Source organism: Dreissena polymorpha, chromosome 6, assembly GCF_020536995.1.
Source record: "Dreissena polymorpha isolate Duluth1 chromosome 6, UMN_Dpol_1.0, whole genome shotgun sequence".
NCBI classification, from domain to species: Eukaryota; Metazoa; Mollusca; class Bivalvia; order Myida; family Dreissenidae; genus Dreissena; species Dreissena polymorpha.
This window is the reverse complement of record NC_068360.1, coordinates 65,854,771-65,873,453: the sequence shown is the minus strand read 5'-3', so window position 1 is coordinate 65,873,453 and position 18,683 is coordinate 65,854,771. Positions and strand designations below refer to the sequence as shown.

Genomic DNA, 18,683 nt, shown 5'->3' with positions numbered 1-18,683 from the left:
GTGTCGTCCCTGATTAGCCTGTGCAGACTGCACATGCTTATCTAGGACGAGACGTTCCTCACAATGCATTAAGACCAGTTTTTTCCCAGGCCGAGTCTCCATTATTGACTTGTCTGTTAATTGCTTGCATAGTTAAAACTATTATGTAGAAATTCCATTTTGAAATGATGTGATTGTGATTTAAAAATCCGCTAAATTATACATTATAATTATTGTGTAAATAGTTTGTTTCATATCGTATACATAATGTTATTGCAGGCAAATAAAAATAAACAATAATTATTTTGTTTAAACCTGGTTTTTTGGTTTGCATTCCCTAGGAAATAAAACATTTCAAAGATTGTATTAATAATATAAATCACAGGCATTTTTATTTGTTCAACTGTATATGAACGACTTAAGTTAAAGATTGAATCGCATCAAAATATCTGACAAATGTCTAAACACTGTGTTTAATGCATGATACAATTCAACAAATTTATAATTCTATTAATTTACTGGTTTATGTTTTATTGTACAAAATGTATAAACATGTAAACATATCTTCAAATAAACATTCGACATATTATGGACGAAGAATAGTCACATGTACCGTTATATATTAACATATAATATAAATATACATCAACATAGACAAAATGTGTATGAAGAGAAATTTACAATTTGGACAATAAATGTAGAAACAATTAAACAAACAATGACAAATGCATACATGTACATCAATACATCCTTATGTAAGCCACGTTCTGGGAAAACTGGGTTTAATGCATGTTCGCAAAGTGTCGTACTAGTTACGCCTGTTCGGTTCGCACAGGCACTTCAGGGATGCCACTTTACGCGCATGCATTAAGCCTGGTTTTTCCAAAACTAGGCTTTTATAACAAATGACAAAGTAAAGGCTAGGAAAACATTTAATTACATTTCGTGTGTTTATTTCATTTTGTTATTAATATATTACGTGTTCAAGCCTTAAAATTTAGCACTCGCTTACAGATTAAAATCACAATAAGACGATGCAAATCCGTTCAATAAATGCATACAAGGTTCATCCAGATCATATAAAGCGACTATGATCTACACTGCACAGTTACGATGAGATTTCTGATAAAAACACATGGCACAGTCACTGATCAAACAAGACTCGGCTTAACTGCGTCGTTGGTGACGTCCCGTCTTTTTATGAACCGTGTGACGTCATTAACGTTAACGTCTGACGCAGATTTCAACTTCCGCCTCGCTTTGAGCTGACATAAACACATTGCTAGAAACGTCACCGCGACGACTGACGTTGCTGTTGTAGCTATGATAATTACTGGAAGCAACATTGAAGCGCCCGCCTCTGCCTCCTTATCTGAAAATGAAAAATACCGGTCAAGCTATTATTTACATTTATTTTTCATTATACCACTACTTAGATATCTACCTGTTATAGCGCCGCCTTATATACGACTCAACAAGCCTCGCAGTTCTGTCATTCTATGCATCAACTGATAAATTACACAACGACATGGCAGTTACCTGTTATTCGCTATGAGTTTCATGTCATAACGAAAAAGAATTATTCATGACTGTATATGTTGACACGGCCACTGCATAAGATTGCCATACAAAATAAGTTATGATAAACTGGTGATAGAACATCATTTTTTCACTGAATTATGATGCATGCAATGTACAAAAATCTTTGATTGTTTTCGGATATCCGGCGGAAAAGGTACTGTGTTCGATGTCGAGTGAAAAAGTATTACTTTCGGATTGTATACGTGCCTTAGGTGTGAACCAGACCGTGTTTACCGTGACGGAAACGTCTCTTTCACACTTACACCACTTTAATTTGTTGACGTTTGATGAAGATCTAAATCCCAAGTTTGGGGAACTCAGAAGTTTCCTGATCAAATCAAAACCGTAGCAAAATTAGTGTTTTAACACCTTTGTTGTGTGACAATATATTCCATATGAATTTCCCGCCGACGATATCCGAACATAAGAACATCAACTAGCGAACGCGAGATTGGCTTCGGGAAGCTCCATTCGGTACCCCTCGCAGATTATCATAATCGGATCCTTATCCAATCCGATGTTTGACGGAAAGGTCCGATAATGTGCGATTGCGGGAAGCTCATGAGAACTACGTCGTGCTTCCGAATCCAATCTCGCGTTTGCTCGTTAATGTACGGATATTGTTACCAGACCACATTAAGCCTTGACATTTTGGCTATTGCTACAAGGAACACTGATTTTTTTTATATTAACTTTATTTTCCGAAATATTTTACGAAATATTCGTTGATTTTGTCAATGGGCTTTTCTTATCGAAAATCCAGTTCTGGCGAAAGGGGTCGTCCCTGATTAGCCTGTAAAGACTGCGCATGTTTATCTTGGAACAGACTATGCATATGCATTAAGCCCACATTTCCCAAAACTAGGATCCATTATTCACGTTACTGTACATATCTTGCGTTACTGCCAAAAAAATTATATTGTGATTTTCTAGAAATTCCATTGTACAATGATGTGATTGTGATTTGAAAAATCCGCTCAATTATACATTGTGTTCAAAAACATATTTATTTTGAAAAAAAAGTACAACTGTTTACATGATGTGATTGTCGGCCAATAAAATTTACAAAAACTGACAAATATCCTGATGTGTGTGATCCGTGTGTGTGATCCGTACTCCGGAATGAAACAGTTAAATAAACAGCTGCGCCATGAGCGCATGATACGCCCGTCGTTCGCCAATGAAGTAGTAAGGTAATAAATAACCCTTTTTTTTTTTTTAAATTTTGACGAACAAAGTCCCATAACTCTGGAACGACAATAGAGAATTCCGTCAAAAACGAAAGGGGATCAGGGTTTATCAATATTAAGATTGTGTTGAAATTTGAAAAAAATCCATCGAAGGATATTTGAGCTACAGTAGGACATTCAATGAAATCACGAAATTTTGACGAACAAAGTCCCATAACTCTGGAACGACAATTCAGAATTCCGTCAAAAACGAAAGGGGATCAGGGTTTATCAATATTAAGATTGTGTTAAAATTTGAAGAAAATCTGTCAAAGGATATTTGACGTAGCGTACGACATTAACAGACGGACGGACGGACGGACGCGGGGTATACCATAATACGTCCCGTCATAGACGGGCGTATAAAAATCATATGACTATTTTTATAAATCACACGCCAGTTAGATTCGTTCACCTGTTAATGAACGCTTAATGTCGAGTAAGAGAATTAATAGCATAAAATACGTGTCAAGATATTTAAAACAAGTCAAGTTAAGTCAAGTAGTCAAGTAATATTTATTTATAAAGTCGGGTATTTCAAACATGATAACACAAGCTCTGAAGAGCTTTTAAAGCCGACATACACATTGCATAGCATGATAACAGCATGATATATAGCACATATAATGCAACATAATTATAACAATCCTGTATTTGAGAACAACAGAGAATATGAGTATGAATAAAGTATATGTCGTGAATATTATATGAAATTTTGTTTGTGACGTTGATTGGCGGATTGCCGCGAATTAGCGCGTTATTATTATTATTATTTTACGTCATATATATTTGTATTGTTGTTGACATCCAGTTGAATCAAAGGATCGAACCTGAACAGTCGTGTTTTGCATATCAACTCAAAGTACACCATTATACCTTCGTGAAAGTATTGCTTTAAAAGACTAGAGGTAACTTAATATTTCTTTAAAAGACTAGCATTTACATGTTATTAAAATATCAGACAAATTTACTACTACAGAGCTTAGTAATGAAAAAATAAATATTGTACAAAGCTTACAAACATGAAAGGACAAACATTAAAAATAAAAAGCAGTACAAATATGAAAACAAAGGAACATAAAACACATTTAACATAAACAAGACACCCAGTATTTATAGGAACATATATAAAGCAAGCTAAAATATTAGATAGCAGCTAAAAAATAACATAGAACATATATTCAAAAGCTGTATAATATCCTTAAGAGGAATCACAATGTTAACGATGTTGTATAATTTTAAGAGTACAAATAAAAACATTAATACTAAAAACTCTATGACTTTTTAAACAATATTGTTCAGGCAGGCTTTTGTAATGCTGAAAAGAAGTTTAGGGAGTAAAATAATAAGCGAACACTTGTGTCCGTATAAACACTCATGAATACATAATGCAATTATACCAATTTCTTATTTAATATACGGACATGTACGCATATTTTCAAACAAGTGTTCCGCGGTCGGAGACATATGCCCCCAAAACGTGACCTTGACTTTTGACCTAGTGACATGAAAATCAATAGGGGTCATCTGCCAGTCATGATCAATGTACCTATGAAGTTTCATGATCCTAGGCATAAGCGTTCTTGAGTTATCATCCGGAAACCATTTGGTGGACGGACGGACCGACCGACGGATCGACGGACGGACGGACGGACGGACCGACATGTGCAAAGCAATATACCCCATTTTCTTCGAAGGGAGGGGGCATAATAAACTTACGACATAACATGGAACAATCTCATGTATGCGTAATATAATAACAAATGTATATCAACATAGGTATAATGTGTATAACCATAAATTAACAATTTTACCAATCATTGCAGAAACGATTTAAGGCACAATTCAAAAAGTATACATCTGTTTCAAATTTCAATACATCATTATATGGGTCGCTGTCTTCGAACACTTAACGCATATGCGCACAATGTCTTCAAATGTTAGCCTGTGAGTAATCAGGAACGACACTTTTCGCGTTTATGGATTGTTTCGTTAAAACGAGGTGTCTTAACGAAAATCCAGTGTACACGGAAAGTGTCGTCACAGATAAGCCTGTGCGGACTGCACAGTATTACCTTGGTCTACACTTTACGCACATACATTTAGTCCGGTTTTTTCCTGAATAAGGCTCATACAACAAATGGCGATTTCAAATTAAAGAAGTCGTTTTTATAATATGGCTTTTGTTGATACATGTTTGTGTATCATTGTATGATTGATATATTACGTTTTCGAGATTCAGAATTCTGTCATTCGCTTACAGCATAAATTTAAAATGACAATCCGTTATATAAATGCACGTTTTAAAAGTTGTCATGGACGCATGTTAACACGTAATTGAACAGTCACCGGTTTATGGCTAGGTTGTAACGTCTGCCTTTCGAATAGTGCCTTAATTTTATACGTACATCAATACCTTACAAATGATAATCTTGAGCATTGTAGGTCTAACTACAAGACCATATATTTATTTTCATAGCAGCACACGCTCGAAGTTCCAATTTATATTACAAATGCAATGATGCAATGGTATTAAGTATATTTTTTTTGTAATTCAGTCGCAATCTGGAAAAAATCTGGGTTAGATGCATGTGAAATAAAAGTTTCGTTCCAGATTAGCCTGTGCAGTCCGCACAAGCTAACAAGTGACAAGTGACTAGATTTTCGACTTTAAAATACTTCCTTCAAACGAAAAATTATATAACGGCGGAAAGTGTCGTCCCTGATTAGCCTGTGCGGACTGCATAAGCTAATCTGGGACGACACAATCTGCACATGCATTGAGCCCAGATTTCTAAGTTCGATGTCAGTTTTCACAAACCCTTTAAATCAATAACACACTAATCATAGTATGCGACTATGGTTTAAACTGCAAAATCACTTACAATTGTTGTAACAGATCGTCGATACATCAGAGGAGAAAGACTCTGGTCATACAAGATTCGGCTTCACTGCGTCGCTGGTGACGTTCTGTTTATGAATAAACCGTGTGGCGTCAAGAACGTTTCCGTGTGACGCATATTTTAACTTCCGCTTCGCTTTTAGCCGACACAAACATATTGTTAGTAACGTCACCGCCACTGCGACGACTGACGCTGCAACAGCAGGTATGATAAACACCGGAAGCGGAATTGGAGCGCACGACACTGTCACGCAATCTGAAATTGAAAAAGACCGGTCAAGCTTTAATTTATATTTATTTTTCAGCATACCACTTCAGTGATATCTGTCTAATAAAACGCTGCCTTTTGAATTTACTTTACGTCACGTCAACATCATTTTGTGATACCAGACGATGTTCGGAGGTAGGTCGTATCACCCGAAATCAACTATAATGTCATCATTTTTGTTAAAAATAATACGATTCAACGAAACATACAATTTTATACCAAAATGTGATATATTTGAGAAATAAAAAGGGACAAAACAGCAAAAACTTTACTTTACAAATCTTAAGCGCAAACGCTCATGACATCATTATTGACACGTCAAATATTAAAATAATTCCCCCTTAAAATGCAGTGTCGTAGCGATAATATTTCACTGTTTACTTTAAAAAGTTTGACGGACCGGTATGATAAACAGAAACACAGATAACTACATTATCGTTGTGTAACGTATCAGGCTCGACACGCATAAAAACAAACAACAACGACTCGGCAGAGCCTCGTCGCTCTTTCATTCTAAGTATCAACAAACAACAACGACTCGGCAAGCCTCGTCACTCTTTCACTCTAAGTATCAACAAACAACAACGACTCGGCAAGCCTCGTCACTCTTTCACTCTAAATATCAACAAACAACAACGACTCGGCAAGCCTTGTCACTCTTTCATTCTAAGTATCAACAAACAACAACGACTCGGCAAGCCTCGTCACTCTTTCATTCTAAGTATCAACAAACAACAACGACTCGGCAAGCCTCATCACTCTTTCATTCTAAGTATCAACAAACAACAACGACTCTGCAAGCCTTGTCACTCTTTCATTCTAAGTATCAACAAACAACAACGACTCGGCAAGCCTCGTCACTCTTTCATTCTAAGTATGTACTGATAAATTATACAAAGATAAGCAGTAACATATTATTCTCTATAAGTTTGATGACATAATTCCACTCCAGGAAACACTTAGAATATAATAACAGTTCGCCATAGTTAATTGGCGCTAACAATTTTAAAACTGAACAAATGTGTCTAATGAAGAGATAACTTAATTCATTTTAATTTTTAAGCTTTTCATATAAAGACACAACTACACGGTAGAACCAAATATTTAGGACCAAACCATTCGTTAACAAAACATATTTATTCTTGAGTGTTCCCCGACCACTTCATAACATCCCCTTAAACTTAGGTTTGATGAAGTGATGATATAACGACATTTAGCATTCAACTATGAAGCATGCAATATAACAAAATCACTGGTAGTACGTGCAGTTTTCTGTAGATATCTACTGACCATTTAGGTTCTGTACACATGCATGCACACAAACTTACTATTCACAGCATGGAGCGATGCAAAGATGTTTGGTGTGTATATTAAAGAACTGAGTAGAGTAGAGGAGGTACAAGCAATAACCATTCACAACGGTGAGTGATGTGAACCTTGATCCTTTAAGTTCTGTGTAGAGTTAAGGAGGTATAGAAACTTACCATTCACAACGGTGAGTGATGTGAACCTTGATCCTTGAAGTACTGTGTAGAGTAGAGGAGGTATAGAAACTTACCATTCACAACGGTGAGTGATGTAAACCTTGATCCTTGAAGTACTGTGTAAAGTAGAGGAGGTATAGAAACTTACCATTCACAACGTTGAGTGATGTGAACCTTGAACCTTAAAGTACTGTGTAGAGTAGAGGAGGTATAGAAACTTACCATTCACAACGGTGAGTGATGTGAACCTTGATCCTTTAAGTTCTGTGTAGAGTTAAGGAGGTATAGAAACTTACCATTCACAACGGTGAGTGATGTGAACCTTGAACCTTAAAGTACTGTGTAGAGTAGAGGAGGTATAGAAAATAACCATTCACAACGGTGATTGATGTGAACCTTGAACCTTAAAGTACTGTGTAGAGTAGAGGAGGTATAGAAACTTACCATTCACAACGGTGAGTGATGTGAACCTTGAACCTTAAAGTACTGTGTAGAGTAGAGGAGGTATAGAAACTTACCATTCACAACGGTGATTGATGTGAACCTTGAACCTTAAAGTACTGTGTAGAGTAGAGGAGGTATAGAAACTTACCATTCACAACGGTGAGTGATGTGAACCTTGATCCTTAAAGTACTGTGTAAAGTAGAGGAGGTATAGAAACTTACCATTCACAACGGTGAGTGATGTGAAACTTGATCCTTAAAGTACAGTGTAAAGTAGAGGAAGTATAGAAACTTACCATTCACAACGGTGAGTGATGTGAACCTTGATCCTTAAAGTACTGTGTAGAGTAGATGAGGTATAATGAGGTATAGAAACTTACCATTCACAACGGTGAGTGATGTGAACCTTGATCCTTAAAGTACTGTGTAAAGTAGAGGAGGTATAGAAACTTACCATTCACAACGGTGAGTATTGTGAACCTTGGTCCTTAAAGTACTGTGTAGAGTAGAGGAGGTATAGAAACTTACCATTAACAACGGTGAGTGATGTGAACCTTGATCCTTAAAGTACTGTGTAAAGTAAAGGAGGTATAGAAACTGACCATTCACAACGGTGAGTGATGTGAACCTTGATCCTTGAAGTACTGTGAAAAGTAAATTATACTGGCAAACTTACCATTCACATCGTAGAGATATGAACACTTTTGTCTGATCCTCAAGATACCATGTAGAGTAGAAGATGCATTTTAACTAACCATTCACGAAATAGTTGCAAAATTAATTAGACCCTCGATATACTCTGTAGAAAAGGGACTGCAAGCTAACTTACCTTTCACGATGTGGATTGACGTGAACACTTTCGACTGGCCCTCGATGTATTGTGTTGAGTAGAGGATGCACATAAACTCAAGCCATGTGTCCCGAGCTTCGACGTTGGAGACGGTCAAATTTGACGCCAATACGCCGTCATGACTACAAAAGACGTCAGTTCGAATGAACAATCTTGGTATATTGTATTCACACAACTTTGAGGACATTTTGAATATTTGATCCTTTATACTGAGTGTAATGAGAGAGATGGTCAACACGACAGTGATTTCCCTTGTTTAAAAAAATGATCTGACACCAATAATCCTTTCATACCGAATTTAATTGAACGCGTTCTGGAAAAAATAGAGATCATTGGGGAGCTATCAATCAGAAAAATGAAAATCGATGTCAACAAATTGGCAACGGAATCAGGCGTCTTAATAACATATCATATTAAAGAAATGTCATTTTAATCAATTTCCAGTGCCAGCGTTTAAATCAATGTCACTTAAAACTAGTTTTTTGTTGCCAAACATTTATTTTCAATGTCTATACATAGTTTTGTAAACATGAAGCCAGTATTTCGGACATCGAATGATCCGTGACCCAACTGTTTCTTTTCTTTATTAAGCGGTTAGGATGTGCGTAGCGCACATATTAATGCAAGTAACTGCCGTACTTAAATCAGAGGAACGGGCATATAGAGTTTATTTCAACATACATTAGACTTTAAGCCCTTGCGTACACACATATTACAACAAGGGATATACACAGATGGTCAATTACGTACAGCGAAAGTCTTAGTAAAAACAATTTGTATACACTTTATGTTATTCTTAATATTAAATTTATAAATAAATGTAAGTACATGGAGAGAAAATATTGTTAACATAAGACAGCTCTCAATTTAAAAGCTTTAAAAACAAAAAAAAGATAGATTTCGTACACTTCTTTCATTTTCAGTCTGTAAAAGATGAATAAACGTGATCATGTTTGTGTTCTTCCAGTAATATGTATTTACATACTTCTTACGTAAATACATAAACATTGGGAATTCCAGTAAAAAATTAAATTCGTCCCTAAGAACGTTACAGTGTTTGCATTTTCTGTTTTGAAACAGTATTATTTCGGGATTGTGCCATCTCCTTGCTTCCACTTCAATTCTGTGGGCAGATACTCTAAAACGAGTTAACGCAATTCTAAATTTTGAAACATTTACTACATTTAAATATGGTTGGAACTTACAGCTACTGTAAAGGCTATAACTTCTACCTCTGGTCGTGTTTTGCATTTCACACGACCAGGTTTGCAAAAACGTATGAGATATTCGTTGTTTAGCTATGGATAAAAATATATTAATATATTCTACACTTTCAACAAAACATACTTCACTAAATCCTAATCTGTCTAATCATTCCTTAACAGATTAAACCCAAGACCTATTCTGGATATATATCATGATCATGTAATAACATATCATAAACGATGTTTATGTTCTCGACATCATCAGAATGTTATATATTAAAACAGTACTTTAAAACACAGATGATACGTTTATTTATTAATGGCACACGTCCAAGTTCCCCATAAACTAAATTATTTTGTGTTTGCAACCTCACACCTAACACTTGTTTACAGTATCGTATATGAATTATTTTGATCTAAACACTATTATTTTACACCCATCATATGTTTATTAGAAAGCTCAAGTCTATGATTAACTGATATATCTGGGTATTTCACTAAATCTGCGTTCAGCTTGTATATTGCTTTAAGAGCCTGTCCTGAGAGTGCGTCATATGTTAGTGAATAGAACCCCAGTGGTAAATACAATGCCTAGATGTGTACAATATTCACTATTTCTACAATGTTGCCTTTGTAATAAAAATTTAAATTTTGTCTATTCTGTCCGCCTTTTTTAAAAATAAGTATTTTTGTTTTGTTCACATTAACACATCTAATCCATTTTGTAGTCCAGCTTCCGATTCCGCAAATATTACAATATCATCAGCAAATCATCGATTTAACAACATTATACCTCGATCTTACTATATTCAAAATTTTACCACGTACACCTAATTTTATCAATTTATACCATATGATATATATCTAACTATAAAGTCCAATGCCTTCGTAAAGTCGACAAATAATGTGTACAGTTTTTTACTTTGATTAAAAATATACGAAATAATACCCTGCAGTACAAAAATAGTGTCAATAGTACCCATACCTTTTCGATATCCGGCTTGAGCTTCTATATATACATAATATTTTTCGCGCCATAAGTTCAATCGACTTTTAATAATTTTACTAAGTAATTTTCCTATAGTACTTAAAAGCGTTATTCCTCTATAATTGCTCGGGTCGTCTAAATACCCTTCTTATGCAGCGAAACAATTAGTCCCTCGCTCCAAGTTTCTGGGAAATAACCTTTACTAAACATTTTATTAAAAAGTAAATATACTACCCTCAGAAAGTGTTTATTTTTAATACCGTGTTTTCAAAACTCGTTTTGAACGTTATCAGGACCAGCAGATTTTCCATCTTTTTAAGATGTACATGCCTTTTTAATTTCGTCTTATGATATTTCGATATTTAAATCATCAAACATTACCTGAAATTCCTCGTTAAGATATACTAGTATGTCATTAAAATACAGAATGTCTTCATCTGGCTGATAAAAATGTGTGTCTGTATCATTAATGGATTTAAAATATTGAAAAAAAAATCATCAGTCTTTAATTTATCTGACTTGCAAGACTTTACTGATACCTTTAATAATATCCAATAATTTTTGCATCTAAAAATCTATTATGTTCTAAAATCTTTGTCTACTCTGAACTTGTTCTAATTAAACATTTAAACTTGCTCCGGGATAGAAACATCAAAATTATATTTTCATCCGACATGTCCTTTCCGCATATATTCAAATTATTATAAAATTAAGATTTTGCCCTTTGACACTCGTCATTAAACCATATATTATGTTTATGTACACGATGTTTTCCTCTAACTTGAGTGTTTATTGTCTTCTTAAATAAAGGTGAACAGACATTATCAATTACAGAACAAAAAATGTCCAAACAATTATCTAATGACGATAAACTATTTGTAAGATCGATAGTATTACATATATTAATGAAAGATTGAGAAGTTTCTGCATTATTGAAAGATTGTATATACATATCATTTTTCTCATTATCCCATTTGAATACGTGCGATACTTTATCGGACTCATTTATAGCACTTTCATTAAAATAACAATAATATTTAACAAAAGTCGTGTGAAATTGTATCACACAGTAGTCCGATAATAAATTCGAATATAGTACTTTAAACTGATCAATACATTAAAAATTACAACGGCGTCGCATAACAATAACACTCGATCCTCGACTCGTTACACAAGTAAACTTTCCTAGTTGACGATCTAAACCTACTCTACCAATTTAACACTTTTAAACCACACATTTAATTAAAAAATCTAGTAAACATTTACCATTCTCGTTTAAATTTTTATCTTGACTTATCCTTGGTAAAATAATATCTGCAACATAATCATCTGGTAAAAAAATCAAAACGGTGTAAATCATCATTTTCGACATAATCAGGTTTACAACAAATTCTTGAATTAAAGTACTACAAACATAAAATGCACACTTGTTATCAAAATTAAGTTGAAATTGAATCCCCTCGTTCTCTCCACATCTGTCCTATTTCTGGTCCAACTCACCGCGCTTGGCTGCGTGCTGTGAACGTGTGCTATTTATAGTACCGCAACTTGAATTTTGTCCAACACTCTGTGTCTTTCTGCTCGATTTACCACATGCACTTTTAACTGTAGATGAATAATTCGCTTTTTGTGTTTGTTTTTGGTAACAGTCTGTGATATTTTCACTCGTAATTGATGTCCTTCTATTGGATTTATCACCGCCTTTCGGTAAGTAGTCGTTTTCTTCATTCGTGTTTTCACTACGGTCCGGGTTATTTGACCGTCTTTCTATGAGTGTTTTCAATGCGGTCCGTGTCTAGATTGTTTACATCGTTTCCTTTGGTAGGATGTTGTTGACGTGTAATCTGAGTAAATGTTAACATCTCATTTGTTCCTGCCTCATCACGGTCATCCTTATTTTCATGATTTTCTACCACGGTTTCGTTAGAGTACATTCTATTCTTATCATATGTAATACTGGTCGAATACTGTTTTAGCCTATCGGTAGCGAGCATGCTGTACCATTCTGGAAACATATCGCGTACCATCCGGTCATTGATGTACAATCTAGCTGGGTATTTGATTTGAACTATTTGATTTAACTGTCCCCTTGTACAGCTTCATGTGATTGGTACAATTCCTTTCGCGCTCTAACTATTTTCTTTGGATACTGACTGTCTATTCCAAATTGAGTTCTCTTTAGCTTGTGTGCCCTAGCAAAAAGTGTGTCTTTGTCAATATAATCGCGGAAGCGGACTATTATTGGACGTTTTGATCATGGAGATGACTATTACTTCTCACCAGCCGGTGTGCTCGATCAATCATCATGCCTTCTGTTTCGATGTCTAACTCATTCTCCAGGAACATTATCACCAATGTATTATAATAGTACGACATTTTCTCTGACAGGCCATATATAATTATGTTGTTTCTTATGTCTCTTGAATCTCTATCAATGGAATGGTAACCCATTGACTTGGTCGTTTCTGATTGCCACTCGCATAACTGTTCTAACGCACACACTCTGTTGTCAATACGTTTGAAATTCGTGTTTGCTCTCATTATATCACTTCTACACTAAGATAATTTATCTTCAACACTGTTGATTTTTTTCAAAAATGCACAACAATTAATCATCTATATTCATGTTCACGAAGTTTTCTGTGTTAATCGCTTTTTTTTCTTTTTGGTTTACGTTGTACTGCTTGAAAACCGTCGGACGATCTAATGCCGCAATTTTGTCTTTGTGTGAACCGGTTTTGCACGTTGATAGAGTATTCCGTCGCAGATATTGAGTTCGACTCATCCATAGAGCTTATTATCTCATCCACCGATAAACTAGCCATTCCAACTCTCGTGTGAACCGCGAATGTCACTACTTATGTGTAACACTTAAAATTCGAAATATACACCGCCCGATCACATTTTTATTCTGCCGCCATATATATATATATATATATATATATATATATAAATATATATATATGTATATATACATATATAATATATATATATATATATATATATATATATATATATTGTTCAAGAAAATATGGCATTAAATACAGCGCGTCACTTGTTTTGTTTTTATGGAAAAAACATCCAATATTATTATTAAGAGTTTTTAAATCTCAAAATGTGTATACAGACGTGAAAAAAATCGTGCTGAACATCACTTTGAATACCCCCCCCCCCAGAAAAAAATACATTGATAAGTCATAGTGCCAAATGGAAACGCTTTAAATATCTTACGCAGTTTTTACGGAAACAATATCGGCAATGAGTATATTGCAAAATATACCAAATAAAACATTTGATAAAGAATTATGTTAATATATGTTTTATTCTAGTCAACTATTGGTTATCTCAAGGGAATGTCTTACTTGGAAAAACTTTTTATAGCGTATACCGCGCTATCTTGTTATTTACAGGTTTTTCTTGGTAGACGCACCCACTTTTTTCGAAAATGAACATATGATGTGTCATGACATTGTGCAATAATTCAAGTAATGAAATAATTCCTGAATATTTATTTAATTCAATCGCCACTGTCGAATTATGTGTTAACCGACCATCCCTTTTTATATCACAAGTAAGTGCAGCTAAGAATATTTTTTTGATAATATTATTTTTCAACTTATTTAAATTTATGTACGGCTGTGTTTATAAGATTCACTAGAATTTCTTTATTATGAAAATAGATAACATTTATACAAACACATAAATCCAGAAGATGTTCAGTATAACAAATAATATTCAATTTGATTTCATTGAAAAGTGACCATTTTAATTAGGATAATATATTTGTGTATTATTAAATACGGCCATTCAAAAATGTTTTGTTTAGTGTCAATAGGCTGTAAAGAGTGTCTTACGCATTAATGCAAACAAAAATCCAACGACAATATGATCAGTCGAGTGTAAAAATGACGTTAATGTGACTGGACTTTTATTTTCCAGATGTTAATAAAAAGTCAAATACGTATACAGTAGTGACGCAAAATAATGACGTATTCAGGATGGATATTTGCAATTTTGTATTTTAAAATGGTGTAACTTGTAACACTATTTAGCAAAATAATTTGCACAAGATTCCTTTTTAATATTTACCAATAATTTGTGTTTTAACTGCTCGGTTGGTAAGATTTAAAACATCATGAGACTCTTGACATTGAAGACCATTTGGCCTTTTACTAGTAGGAAAATACTAACCTATCGATCTGTGTTTGCGTGATTCTGTCGTCTGCTGCAGAAACTTGTACCCACGAGCTGTTGTCGCTCGCCTTGGCTTTCATGAACCATGTCACGAATCTGTCATCATCTTGATCGCAACCGAAATATCCGGTGCACGGGATCGTCACGTGATCACCCACATTTGCTGACGTCACACCGCAGGGCAAAGGCGCTATTGGGAACGGACCACGCGCTAGCTGATCACATGCGACGACTTTAACATCGAACTCTGTACTGGAGTCGTCTGGTTGGACTGAATTTCCGGCAGTGCGCGCGCATTTAAATCGTCCGGTGTCGGAAAAATCCACATGCTTGAATGCAATAGTGGCATTACGTTCCAAAAATAGAATGTCGGATCTCTCCGGCTCTAGAAGTTCCCATGACTGAGATTCTTCGTCATATTTATACCAGAGAGTGTCTAATAGTTCGGCATTGTCTAGATCACAACACTGCAGTTCTTGGTATTGACCATACCGGACGTACACGTACTCTGAAAGATATAAATTCAGTCTGATATTCGAGACGCTGAATAAACAAACATACATGTACAATTCATACTTAAAACACCCCATTAAAATAAAAAAAAACAGTATTATCGTTCACTAATTATGAGGATTGGCAAAGCCCACATTGGTTGACTAGAATTTTCCTTTTTTTTTCTATTACCTATTTCATCTGTTCAACGTTAACGTTCACATGTGTTTTTGTGTTTTTTACAATTATTTTTGAAGGAATATATCAAAGATGAATAACTTTAGACAATTTACTAGTCACTTGACAACGCGTTTGTTATATACATAACACTTATGTGCTGTATTCTCATAGACAGTTGTGTATTGTATAAACAATTAACTGTTAAACTGTTCAACTGTTACAACTCTATAATGATAAATCATCTAGCAAACTTTTAGATGAAAATTCCAGTAGATATTACGCCTAGGTTAAGTAAACATGTGAACGCGTGCTATATGCACATCCAAATTTGTTGTAGTGGTAAGAAGAAATACACTATTTAGTAAAGTCAAGGTTAACTTAAATAAGAATCAAAAATAGAGAAACACACGTGGCCATTCACATGTTAATGTTATATTACAAACGGATAGTTTAAGTCGAGTCCCGTTCCGGGAGAACTGGGTTAAATACATGTGCGTTAAATGATGTCCCAGATGAAACTGTGCGGACTGTGTACGTCACTTTGCGCTTGTATGGATTGCTTCGTTAAAAGAAGTCTCTTTTACCTAAAATCAAGTCCAGGCGGAAAGCGTCCCCAATCAGACAGTGCGAACTGTGCCTAATAAGCCTGTGCGGACTGTGTACGGCACTTTACGCACATGCATTAAGCCCCGGTTTTCCAGAGCGAGGCTCATTTCCGTATTTACCTCTCAGGTTGGCGGCACAAGGTCGCCCGACTGTCCCCACTACGCATGTCAAAAACACACAAACTGCGACCAATTTGGCCTCCATATTTGGTTATGATCTAAATAAAAAAAAAGTCATACTGCAAACTGTTTTTGACGATATTTCAGCTGGACGAGTAGGGTTCCCTCCTTATCCCCCCACCCCATAATAACAACCATTTTGACCACGTACACATTCAACTTAAAACTTTATTTTTCAGTAAAAACGAATTGCGTGAAATGGTATTTATTCAACATTCGTCTACTGAGGTAATTTGTAAAGAGAGATGAACAGAATTCCGGGTCCTAACTATAGGTGCTGTGCGCGTGACCAAGTCACTACCTTCTACTTCCTAAACTACCTCGCTTGTAAAACAAATAAAATAAACGACAAACAATAATCACACACTCTCAATATGTCATATCACACTATGTTTAATGTAACACTGGCAGCTCCAAAATGTGGGGGCAGAATCCCAACAAAGGCACTGACAGTTACAAGTTTATTGAGTGGATTTATAATAAATATACGAGCGTTGAAACTGATCTGTAACTGACCGTCCTGAAAATATACAAATTATCAATACGCATATTTAATAATAAGGTTACAAATTATAGATGGTTACCGTGGTAACCAAACTCAATAATAATACATACACATCAAACTCATATTCATCTTTAAAACATAATGGTATGCTGTGTGGTGGTTCCAATCAACATATTAACATACAAATGGCATATTAAGATAACATTAATTATCTTAAAACATAGGTATCCTGAAAACAACACAGTGACAATAACAATAGTGTTTATGCATCGTTACTTTGACAAACTGCACATCTTACTTACGGAGTATAAGCTACTCTCGACCTGGTCTCTCTCAGCCTTGGGGGAGGTTAGCACTGTGACTGCTGTAATATTAATATTTCAAGGTGAAAGTGATGTGCAACAACCAATGTAAAAGTTATTGACAGCCCAAGAGTTTTATCAAAAAGGAAAGAAGAAAATAGAAGCGAGTTGGGCCATAAATGCAGGAAATACACAGGGACAGATACCTTTAAACAAAGATCACCATACCTGGCACAAAGATGTCATAAAACATGCAAGATTCCAATTGATATTTGAACCGTCAATCTCAAAACGTAAAACCAAGTATTATAAACCGGAACTTTTGCGTGTCTAACTAGTCACAACCGATACACCACCTTACATACAAGAAATTGGTTACAAAACACTAATTTTATAGACCTGTTACATTATGTTATCTTGTAAACTAGGGGTCGTGAGTTCGATCCTCACTGGGGGCTCCATTTGTAACACTGGCAGCTCCAAAATGTGGCCCCACGTTGGGCGCCAATGTAACCCAGCCAGAAAATTCCCCGACCGCTATGGGGATCGAACCCGGGACCTCCCGGTTCCAAATCAGGCAGACACTCTACCGCGTCGCTATAAAAGCTAGCTTATATAGCAAGGCAGTATAAGTTCCCCTTATACCGAACCCTGCTACATTAATAACAAAGACAAACAATAATATTTCCGATGTAATATATTATATTTTGTATTATTAATATATTTATATTTAATTAAAATGTTGTTATATATAATAACAATAATAATAACAATAATACAAATAAAAATACATAATAATAATAATTATTATTATTATTAGTAGTAGTAGTAGTAGTAGTAGTATTAGTATTATTATTATTATAAAAAAAATATAATAATAATAATAAAAATAATAATAATAATAATAATAATAATAATAATAATAATAATAATAATAATAATAATAATAATAATAATACAAATATAAAAAATAAACAACAACAACAATAATAATTATTTTTTTAATATATTATTTTATTATTATTATTATATTAATCATATAATTATATAAACTTACCTTAGTAAAATTCGTTCTGTCACTGAAGAGATGAGTAGTTTCTACATTTTATACTCAGTATGTGATTAGTGTACTTGAAAACGTAATAGATAGTGGATGTGTCACTGGAATTTCTTTAAAACATAGAAGTCATTGAAAGGAGCATCAGGTATTCCAAAGTTCTGTCACAGTATGGATTATTTAATATTACATCATTCGTATTTATATGTTTTTATAGACGAAGAAGAAGAGAAAAATA

At 34.6% G+C, this 18,683-nt stretch overlaps 1 protein-coding gene across 6 annotated transcripts; it reads right to left on the bottom strand.

Annotated features, from left to right (window-relative positions):
* Nucleotides 1–862: 862 nt before the first annotated feature.
* LOC127834027 (uncharacterized) lies at nucleotides 863–18,601 on the bottom strand. 6 transcript variants are annotated; one of them, XM_052359583.1, is made up of 8 exons: nucleotides 18,446–18,587; nucleotides 17,788–17,985; nucleotides 17,389–17,450; nucleotides 16,522–16,619; nucleotides 15,122–15,632; nucleotides 8,717–8,859; nucleotides 5,675–5,947; nucleotides 863–1,351 (listed from the first exon to the last, which is right to left on the bottom strand). In XM_052359583.1, the coding sequence occupies exons 4-7, from the start codon at nucleotides 16,604–16,606 to the stop codon at nucleotides 5,721–5,723; spliced, it is 966 nt and encodes a 321-aa protein (XP_052215543.1). In that variant the 5' UTR covers nucleotides 16,607–16,619; nucleotides 17,389–17,450; nucleotides 17,788–17,985; nucleotides 18,446–18,587; the 3' UTR covers nucleotides 863–1,351; nucleotides 5,675–5,720. The 6 variants fall into 6 exon arrangements, with proteins under 6 accessions (XP_052215543.1, XP_052215545.1, XP_052215544.1 ...); XM_052359585.1 differs by lacking the exon at nucleotides 17,788–17,985 and having other exon boundaries at nucleotides 18,446–18,601; XM_052359584.1 differs by lacking the exon at nucleotides 18,446–18,587 and having other exon boundaries at nucleotides 17,788–18,032.
* Nucleotides 18,602–18,683: the final 82 nt, after the last annotated feature.